The sequence below is a fragment of the Manacus candei genome, unplaced genomic scaffold (assembly GCF_025592945.1).
Source record: "Manacus candei isolate 608988 ecotype Guabito, Panama unplaced genomic scaffold, ASM2559294v1 h1tg000050l, whole genome shotgun sequence".
In the NCBI taxonomy this organism is placed as follows: Eukaryota; Metazoa; Chordata; class Aves; order Passeriformes; family Pipridae; genus Manacus; species Manacus candei.
Window position 1 is genome coordinate 28026306 of NW_026138098.1, and position 10486 is coordinate 28036791.

General features: G+C 41.5%; 1 protein-coding gene across 3 annotated transcripts in view; it reads right to left on the minus strand.

The window, feature by feature from the left end:
• The window catches only part of PARG (poly(ADP-ribose) glycohydrolase), a 63591-nt gene extending 53114 nt beyond the window's left edge, over nt 1-10477 (minus strand). Inside the window, exons 1-5 of one of the 3 annotated variants that reach the window (XM_051799808.1) lie at nt 10191-10477; nt 7327-7393; nt 3906-4889; nt 1481-1664; nt 213-335 (exon numbers count right to left, since the gene is read on the minus strand). In XM_051799808.1, the coding sequence (XP_051655768.1) occupies nt 213-335; nt 1481-1664; nt 3906-4889; nt 7327-7393; nt 10191-10320 (1488 nt within the window). In that variant the 5' untranslated portion in view covers nt 10321-10477. Of the gene's footprint in view, nt 1-212; nt 336-1480; nt 1668-3905; nt 4890-7326; nt 7394-9402; nt 10103-10190 lie in introns of those variants that run through there. The other 2 variants (XM_051799807.1, XM_051799809.1) reach the window with 2 other exon arrangements.
• Nucleotides 10478-10486: the final 9 nt, after the last annotated feature.

The window sequence follows — 10486 nt, forward strand, 5'->3', positions numbered from 1 at the left end:
ACACATCATCAACTCATTTGCTAGCTAAAATAATTACCAGGGAAAAAAGTCTTCTGCTCTGTCTGGAGCATCATGACCCAGAATCCAGCTTTTCAGACTTGATTTTCTCATTCCATACACAGTTTGACAACTGAGCAAATGCAGTAGACTGAAAACTCATCTATGTGTAAACAAAGTTATTTGATTACACAACTGTAAATACTTAATCTTACCTCATCCTCTACAGGGTATAAATTTTGTTCTGAGCAGGGCATTTTAACATGCTTGTTGTCCCACAAATCTTTGTAGTGAGTTGGAAAAGGTTTAGGTACCTCTCCTTCCCTCAGAAGATCTACCTGCAACACAGAAAGAGAGGGGGGAAAAGCTCAGACTCTACTTTCAAGTTTCTAAATGGAAGAAATAAAAAGCAAGCAAAAACATAGTTTAAAAAAGCTCTCATCTACAACCACCCTTTGTGGAAAGGGGTAAGCTACAAACTGACCACACAAAGGATGTTCAGTTAGAAAAAAATCCATCTGTTAATCTTACATTATACTTCTTGAAAAGAATGCTACCTTATCATTTGACCTCTTGAAACACACTCAAGTAAAGGTAATATATTTAATTACTATCCAACTACCAGTTAAAGATTTTCTCATTTATGAATTTAAGTATCTATACAGTTTCACCCAAATATTTTCAAAATATAGTTCCAAATAGTCATGTTCAGAAATAATATTTTTTAACCTAACACTGAAAAGGATGAGAAATTATTATAGATAGAGCAATATTTCAAATTTTCTCCACAGAACGTCAGAAACATAAAACCAAATAACACAATGTTCTTAAAGACTTAATTTGATATATAGCCTTCAGGCAGAACTGATTGTCTCAGAATGTGTGTTTAAACTCAAGGTGCTTTTGTTTTGGCTGGGATTTATCCATGATCCTACAGGTTTCTGGTCACATTTTATTTCAACAATAATTGGACTGAACACTACTTCAAAGGATTAAAGACAAACATATCAGATTCAATCTAAAATGAAGCAGTAAAATTGCTAGAAATACTTCTTCATTCTTTGTCTTTTTTCATATCTTGAACCTTTTGTACATCTTGAACCCAAACCAGAATCATATCAAAATGAAAATACAGAATGAAAATGCTGGAAGTACAAATTCTACTTGCAGATGTATTTAAATTCCCACAGTTTATAACTCAGACAAGGAAGCACACACACCCACATGCAAAACAAAAATACTTCTTCCTAAGAAGACACAGGCAGTAAAACCATAATTATGTTTCCTGTGGATTTTAATATCCTAATTCTGTGCATCAGAAAAGTCAATTTTCAGGAAAATCAGTTGCCCGAGCCCACTCGCAAGGAATGGCAAAGAACAGTATTAGCAGGATGCTGAAATCTAAGCCTAACATTTAGCATTCCCCATTGCTGAGCAGCCCAGTAAGGAGTTTGGTGCCAGGTGACACCCTGAGCCATCATACCCTGACGGTCACGGTGTGGTTGGCGGAGGGGCGCAGGTGAGGCAGGCGGGCCCCGCACGCCGGCATCCTCCTCATCTCCTCCATCGGCGTTCCAAACCACTTCTTGTTGCTTGGAAGAGGGGGTGGCACATATTTAGCAATCTTCCTTCCTGGCCTCTGGGGTTTGAATTCACACTTTTCTTTCCTGCTGTCAAAATAAAATGCGTTGAAACATTTTATTTCCACTGAAAAAACCTGGTAGGCAAATACACGAAGTTCCACCCCAGGGTTACAATCATAACAGAGTCAGTTTATGTGCCAGCCTTTGCTCTGGCCCCAGGATAAAGCTCTATCTGGGGAAAACTCCCACCATCACCAACCTCCTCCTCCCCAGCACAGACAAGTACATGATGTCTACCAAAACACTCTTCTCTACAGGCTGCAAACACCTTCACAGAACTGCAGTGGGTTATCCTCTGCAGAGCCATCCTTCCCAACAGGATCTCTTTATCCATGGGCAGGAGGCAGACTCAGTGGTCTGCATCTGTCAGGCTACCTTCTACAGCCTTTTCCCAGCTGTTAGAAAACAAATGTGTGCATGCACAAACGCACATATTCCTTCCTCAAAGTGAAAATTAAAAAAAGAAAAAAAAGCAAACAAATTCCTTTAGCACCCTTTCTCACTGGGGTTGTATTTCTCACGTCAGGCACACAATACTTGCAATGGAAGTAGACATTTAAAAGCAATCAAAAAAAAAAAAAACCACTTGCAACATTCAAATATAGGCAAGAGCAGATGAACTAATTGTCTTTAATGGTCAAAGGTATTTGCATGGATCTGAGATGTTTTGGGGAAGAAAAATCTGAACCTGTTGTATGTTTGACATAAGACACTGAGTCCTGGCCCCTGTGCACAACCCTGGCACAGCATTACTGATGTCTGAAACCTGCTTCATACACTACTGCTTCTTCCCCTGCAAGTTAAGACCTGGGCCAGTCTTATCTGCTGTAGACCTGGTCTAACAAAAACCTTTAGTAGTAAACCTTTAGGATTTTCTAATCACCCTCTTAAGCACTATAGGCAATACCACTATTTTTCCTGGCACTGAGGTTTATAACCTTCATATTATCTTGTTTAGGCCCCAGAAGGAAAAAATCATCTCTTTATAGCCTCATGCTCTACCTTACTGATTATTCTGTAAAGCACTGATAGAATTCCCATCTATCCACAAAAAAAACCCCCACTTTTGCATGAGTTTCCCTTCTCAAACATCAGTTTATTTTAACACACAATGCTCTAGCACTGAAAAATACAAGCCTCAACCTCTGCTGCTTTGCTCAACAGCAATTCATTTAAATTAATGAAAAGAGAACTCTCTAAAGCCATTATTTTAAACGTGAAAACCCCTCTTTCCAGACTTTTTTTTAGAAAAAATGGATGAAGAATTTGCTAAGAACCACCTTTCTTTTTGTTTCACATGCTCAGTCTATTCTTAAGATTTCTCAAATGCAAGCTCCTGCCACCCATTAGCCACCCTCTGTCAGTCTCTCCTCCATTTCCTGGAAAAGTTTCTTGTCCTGCTCCTCACATCCAGAAACCATGTCCCAGTAAAGACCTGCAAAACTCCTTCCTTGCCCTTCAGGACTTGAGTCTAGTGACTTAATTGTGTGTTATACCAACACACACAGCCCTTTTGTTTCTGCTCACTTCTTAGCTGCTAATTCACTTTCTCAGCTCCCACTGGAATCTAAGCTCTTCAGAGCAGAGATTATCCTTTTGTCCTTACACAACACCTGGAGTTCAGAGTCCCCATGCTCATGGCTTCTATGTCCATTGCTGTAGTGTGTAACCATGGGTCCTTCTCTCTAACAAATTATGGATAAAGCCAAACAAAACAAAACAAACAAATAAAAAAAGAAACAGATCTCTACAACTGCTTTCCAACGTGAATTTTTTCATATCTATTTCAATCAAAGCATCAATAGCACTGATGGTTCAACAAAGTAAGATTCACTATTTTTGAAAGGTAAAACTAATAAAACCGAAAAAAATATCAGTTTCTTCAAGTATTTTGAATTAAATACTGAATGCTAAAGATACTCCACAAAGCACTCCTGTATCACCATTCATTTTCAAGCATTAAAAATCCTATGGTTTAAATCACTACTTTGATAAAGAAAATCAACTTCCTACAGTGTCTTAATCCCCAATTTTAACAGATTTCAAATTATTTTAAAAATTTCACTGTTTGTCACTGGACAAACATCTCCTTTAAAGGCACAAGCAGTCCTAATAAAAATAAGTTCAATCTTATATCAGTTGTCTTTTTGTCTTAAACTATATTTTGCAAAACTCTTTATATCATCCAGCCTCCAAAGTTCTGTGGCCAAACAGGAAATTTTCAAGCATGAAAATAACAGATGGAGCAGACAGATGGAACACTACCTTTTCTCCTCAACTTTAGGTATCCTCATGAAGTGAGAGGTGATTTTGGAGTCTCTCTTCACACTCTGTTTTGCACCTTTGAATTCTGATGATGGAGTAGGAGAGATTCCAGGTGGCTTTGTATGCAGACCATCCTCCTTAACCGAATTATCTGTTTCCTCAAAGCTTCCACAGACCTTGGCAGAAAAACGTGACTTTCTAGACTCCAATTCAGCATCCCCATATTGAATTCTAAAAGATTTGTTTATGGATTTTGACATATTATTCTCCTCTCGCTCATCCAGAAATGGACTTGTTTCTTCATCAGCCTCTGACCCGTGGCAGCTGTTTTTGGAATTATCTACATCCATTGGTGACTCTGGTTCACTCTCTTTCTCAAAAGCAGGTGAGTCCCCTGAACTGCTCTGACATTTGCTCAGTTTCCCAGGACCTCCAAGATCAGGTATACAGGCATCACAACCAGCATCTGAAAGTGGACTTTCTGGAATGACATCCCCTTCCTCTTGTTCACCCATCAAACAGACAGAATTGCAACTCTTCGGCTTCTGTGAATTGCATGAAGCCACCTGTCCACCCGTGTCACTGTCTCTGGAAGGAGCTTTTGTATTTCCTGTTTTCAAAGACTGGCCTGATGACAGCTTCCTCTGAGTCCAACTCTCACTGCTCTCCTCACAGCCTCTCTGGGCCTGCTGGCCAGTTCTGTGCATCTGATCAATGTTGGCATTTTTAAAGAGGTCTCCAGAGTGCTGCCCCTTCACAGGATCTGTTTCCAAGGCTGTGTCTTTGTCCTCAGCCTCCCAGTTACACACGTTGCCCGTCTGAAGCAAATTTACAGGCTTTGCACCAACTTCCACAGACATTTTTGTGTAATTTTGCTGACAAGTGCTCTCTAGTTTTTTCACATCATGCTCACAAAAGTTCTCTTTTTTAATAGAAGTCATCTTGGGATTTACTTCAGTATTGTTATTAATTTTGCTGTGTGAGCTGCAGAAGAGAAGTCAGGGAATTCAATGTCTTATTTCCAAATGAAATTCCTGTAAGTATTTTTTTTAAGGAACAATGATAACAAAGCAATAGAAAGCACAGATTTTTACTCATTCTACTCTGTAAGTGAGCACTACCAGGATCAACAACTTTTACTGCACTGAGGAATGTAGCTCAGCAGCAACCTATTTCCATTTAAAGGCTCCAAAAGATGATGAATCAGTTGCTTACCTTAGGAATCTATTTATTATCCTTATTTTCATACCTAAACAGTATGAGGCTGCTACCCTCATACTGTTACAGCTAAATAGCTAAACATTTAGCTATTTTCTCCAGATGAAAAAACATTAGAAGTCATGATAAAGTCCTCCATAACTTTCATTTTTATCTGTTAATACAGTGAGCAAGGAAATCGGTGGGCTTAGGGCCTTTCCCTCAGAGCTACAAATTCAACTTTTAGAAGAGTAGGGCACAACAGTCCAAAGTCTCAGAAACATCCAATTACTCCCTTACTTTTATAAACAGCCCATGACTCTTCAAAAAAAAAAATCACCATACAAAGGCACAAGTGTAAAATATATTTAGAACTGATAATAAATTTAAAAGATACATTACATCAGTTATTTTTTAGGAGAAAAATAACCTGATTTGTCCTTGTGTAAGACAGTGCAGGATAGAAATGTGTCCTAATGGTTACACAGAGAAATGAACTGAACTTTGTATGAGCAGATGAAACTTTTCAAGACGACATAGCAAAGTCATTTCACATTTACGTACTAATTTGTGTGTCTGTGCATTGATAAAGAAAATTACTTAGATGGCACATGAATATTAAAAAACCCCTGATTAGTCTTGGTGAATACACTGCTCTGAACAGTATCTTCTCCTGAATGTATTGGTACAACTCTGTATATTACCAATGCAAACCAAACTCTGTGTCTGGTCATTGCCCAGCTTCCCACCTACAGTAAAAAGGAAAATATGCAATTATCACACAATCCTAAATTCAGCAACTGAACATCTCAGCAGATTCCTGAAGGCATTAATTCTCTCCATGAATGATAACAGACCTCTTCTAAAAGACCACTCAGGGTTAGGACAGAGCATTCACACCTCTACCACTCCAGAACAAAAAAGAAAAAAGGGGGCTTGAAGCAACAGATGACAGCTGGGAAAGGATTTTAGAGGGCATTATGTTATGATAATTTAATTTCCCATGTCTGCATTTGTTCCTGAAAATTTTGATGAACAGGATGCTACTGATGCCATCTGAATGACTCTTTAAAGGTACTGACAACATGTGTTGCCAACTTGAGATATCAAATCTAACACAAGGACAGAGTTGAAATTTAAATTGTGACATTAATTGTAATAGAAAGGCACATGAAATGTTTACATGAATAATCTGCTGCTTAAAACTGAGTAGGCTGTAATTTGTTAGCAGGGATGAAGGAACACTATTCTAAAGGGAATTAAAAAAAATAATTAATTTCCTCCTTAAGCATCCTTTTAACATCCCTGATTTACTGCAACCTGTGAGCCTCTAATTAGCTCTGCATACTTCTGTATTAACCATTAGGATGAGTCTTCCCAGCTATTTTAGCACTGATACAGATTTCAATTTGTATTTATTAGGAAAAACTCGATGAAAAATAAACCAGCACATTTACTGGCAACTATAGAAAAATATTATCTGATATTGCTCTGCACCACATAGTTAAACTCTGTGGAGTTTAATTTTAACACTGCCTTACAATCATTGCTCTGGACAGCACATTAGCAAAAAATACCAAACTTTACCTGAAGCCATTCAGCAGCAAAACTTTTGGAACATCTTTCATAAAATAACCTGAATGCACATTTGAGCACCTGTAAATTCTGGCTGAAACTAAATCAAGCTGCCCACGTTTAAACTACAATCACAGTCCCATGAGACAAACCAAAATGTAAAACAACAACAAAACTGTGAGCTGACCACAGGACTATCAGCCAAAATCTGTAACTGTTCGTGCCCTATTTTAAACAAAACTGAAAGCAGAGCTGTTGACCAAGGACATAGTTTGATATCACAGCTAACTTGATCCAGTGTTGACTGCTCCTGGAAGCAAGTCCCGCTTTGCCTTCCCTTGCTGCAGCTTCCCATCTATTTCTTTGTAGGAAGGGTCATGTTTTTTCATCTAAACTGTGAGATGCTTCAGGAACCTCTGTCAGCAAAAAGTTTGGGTTTGGGGATTTAGAGGAGAGGGATGGGGGACTAGTTAGCTTTTTGTAGTGAAAGTCTTTCAGTTAGTAACTCAAGAGGATGTGCCAAGGTAAGGAAAGCAGCAGAACTGGGGCTGCCTCTATTTATCCAGCTATACTGGCAACCTGCACCTTTATCTCCCCCCAGACCCACTCACAGAACACAACTTTTGAACAGGTATGCTGTGCATTTTACCTTTTGGACTCCGTTGTCTTGGGTCCTTTATTCTCCAACCAACTGGTAATTGTCTGCTGTTTGCAAACTGAAAAACCACAATTCACTGGTTACTACATGGAACAGGATAAAACTGCAACATCACTGCATAATAATAAAGTAACTTGTACTGGATGAGGATAAAACACCTCAATTAAATCCTCATTAGCACCTCTACTGTAGGGAGCATCCAGACACCAGCAGTATTAAATCTGCTGTTGCTTTTGTGATGATCTTTATAAATTTCAGGCTTTGTGTGTGGTGGGTTTTTTTTTTTCATCCAATATCATTCTTTTAATATCATTAAAAGGTTAAGAATATACAGTGAATGTCTAGGGAAAAAAAAAAAGACAATCTGAAGTTTCCAGCCCTCATCATTACCTTTAATCACCACCACACTGAGTCCCAAAACCTTCTGCTGATTTTTGGAACAAAGAGGCAATATGACATAGCTTAAAAGAAACAAAGAATGAACAACTAGACATCTTAGAGGACCCATCCAAGAACCTTATTTGTATGTAGCATACTGGGAAACACAAGGCTTAATATAACCATGGCACACACTAGAAGTGACAAGTGCTCCGAAAAGGACTTCTTCTTTTCCCCTCCATTCACAAACAGTTTGAAAAGCTTTTCAATGCTTACTACCCAAAAACAGCAACAAAACAAAGGACAGCATTTTTTCAGATTTACTACCAACAACACAGTTCCAGTCTTATCTGTATATTTTTGCATCTCAGACAAGCTTTCAATCGAACTAATTATGCAAAAACCTGGGTGGGGGATTAGGGAGAAAAAACTCAAAGCAGTTATTTCACAACTGGAAATATCTTCATTAGCATAATGAGTTTTTAGTTGTGTTTTGTTTGTTTTATTTAATGGTAATTCTGCAAATGTGGCAACTAGCTTCCATTTGCCAAGAGAAAGTACCCACCTGCTACTGCTGACTGTGCAAAGTGTTCACTCAATGCTTTCAACTGGATAGGTAACATCTGTAGTGCCCTTATTGTAACAATAGTTTTGCAGAACTTAAAAATCAGTATAGCAGATCTGGCTCTTCTAATTTAACAGTCACTAGGGGCTTTTTCTGCAAATGGACGTTGTGTAACTTGTATCAAAGGCAGCTTAGGCCATAGGTAACTTAAGAGACATTGTTTCATAAACACTTTCCCACAGCTGCTTATCAAATATCCTCATCAGAGGACACGAGAATTTCTAGAATGAGCAGGAATCTCCAGAAGATGTTTAAATGGTTTTAAGTTCCTCTATAATGGCACAAATAATAGTGCAAAATTGCCATTATGTGACTGGGTGATCAGGGAGCAATGCCAAGGTATGTGTAGGTTACAAGCACAAGGATACCTGTGCCATAATCAACGTTCCAACAACTGCTCAGCCTCAGCACACTTAGACAAAAATGGACAGATTTTATGAACTACAATATTTTTACTTCTAAAGACTCACTAAATTGAAGTCTATTAGTCATTCTGATTACCAAATTTCACCTTCCTACATTTGAAGTGTTAGCCCAAATTAAGGTAAGAGAAAAGCAGCAGCCAGAAAAAAAAAAAAACAACAACCTGAAAAGACATGTGAAAACATGGGACAAATAAACCTCTTCAAAGGCAGCTGACTAACTCCTGAGGTATAAACTTGTGTTGAGGAAGAAATACTTATTCACAGCACAATAAAAGAAATTATGGCAGCAGCATCACAACCAAATGAACTTTAACAACTGAGTAACCACGTAAGTCCTACAGCCAACATAATACACATCACTTTCACACTGCCAGCATCGCTTTTTGCTGCAGAAAGGGTGATGAAAACAACAGGCAACAAAAAGACAATACAAACTTACTTTCAGGGTAAACAACAGAACCAGACTTTGCTGTAATTTTTAAAGTGGTGTCTAAATTTCTACTCAAGACTCCCCAAATCATTTCCATAAAAGAAACCACTCCCCGCAGTCTACCTCTGAGAAAAACAACTTACTTTCCAACTCCGTAGGAGTGCACACCTACAATTACGAACTATTATCTGCTCAAAGTTGCCTCTTACCTGCTGATCACTGGGGTTTAACTCATCAGCTGCAGACAACAGTAAATCTGTTTGGGGTCTTTTTCCCCTTCCCTCCATTCCTCTCTATTCCTGGAAGAGGCACTTTGTCGTGCATTAAAATTTTATTCTGACAGCGCTAGCTCCAAATAAGAAACAAAACTAAGGAAGCCACGTGGGAACTTTTCCGGGCAGCTGTGCGAGGCGGCAGGAGGAGCAGCCAGCCCTGCCCGCCCCACGGGGCCAGCAGCGCTCCGGGCCGGCAGCCACAGCCCATGTGGGCTCCTGTCATTGCTCTCGGCTCTCCCTGTGACAGCCCGGCACAATCCCCGCCCAAAGACATTTTTCCTGCAGCAAGTATTCGCCTTCTCTCCTACAGAACACGCTCCCTTTGGTGGCTCGCACCTCTCTGGGATGGTTTCCGCTGTCAGTGCAAGTTCGCAAAGAGTCAGGCACAGACCCAAGCTAAAGATCCCGCACCCAGCGCCGTCTCCAAGGGGGAGCAGCACGCACTGACCAGCGGGCTCGGCTCCACGGGACACGCCGGGAACCGGAGCGGGAAATAATTCCAGCCCGAAGGAAGGACAGCTCCAGGGAAGCTCCGCGCAGAGACACAGGCGGCCTCGCCGCCGAGGGTTGCCCGGGGCAGCAGAGGCTCGCAGGGCTGCCCCGGGCGGCACAGGGGACCCGCCGGCCCGTCCCCGCACGGCCACACGGAGCGGCACAAAGGGCGGGGGCCACTCGGATCCCGGGGAGCCCCGTCCCGCCGACCCGGGCCGGCACAAACCAACCTTTGTTCCCCACGGCGGTGGCGGGGCTGCCCGCGGGCCCGTCCTGCCGCTGTCCCTGGGCGCCGCCGGCGCTGCCGGGGCCGAGCCGGGCTCTCTTGAGCGGCGGTTCCCGCCCGCAGCCCGCGCTCATCCTCGGCGGGGCCGCCCTGCCCGCCGGGGCCGGCCGGCACCCGCCCCCCGGGGACGGCGCGTCGCTGCGGCAGCGGCTCGGCCCGTCCGCATCCTCCGCCCCGCACGCCTGGCCGTTCCCGAGGCGCGGCGGGAGCGGGAACGGGACCGGGTTCGGGAACGAGCCG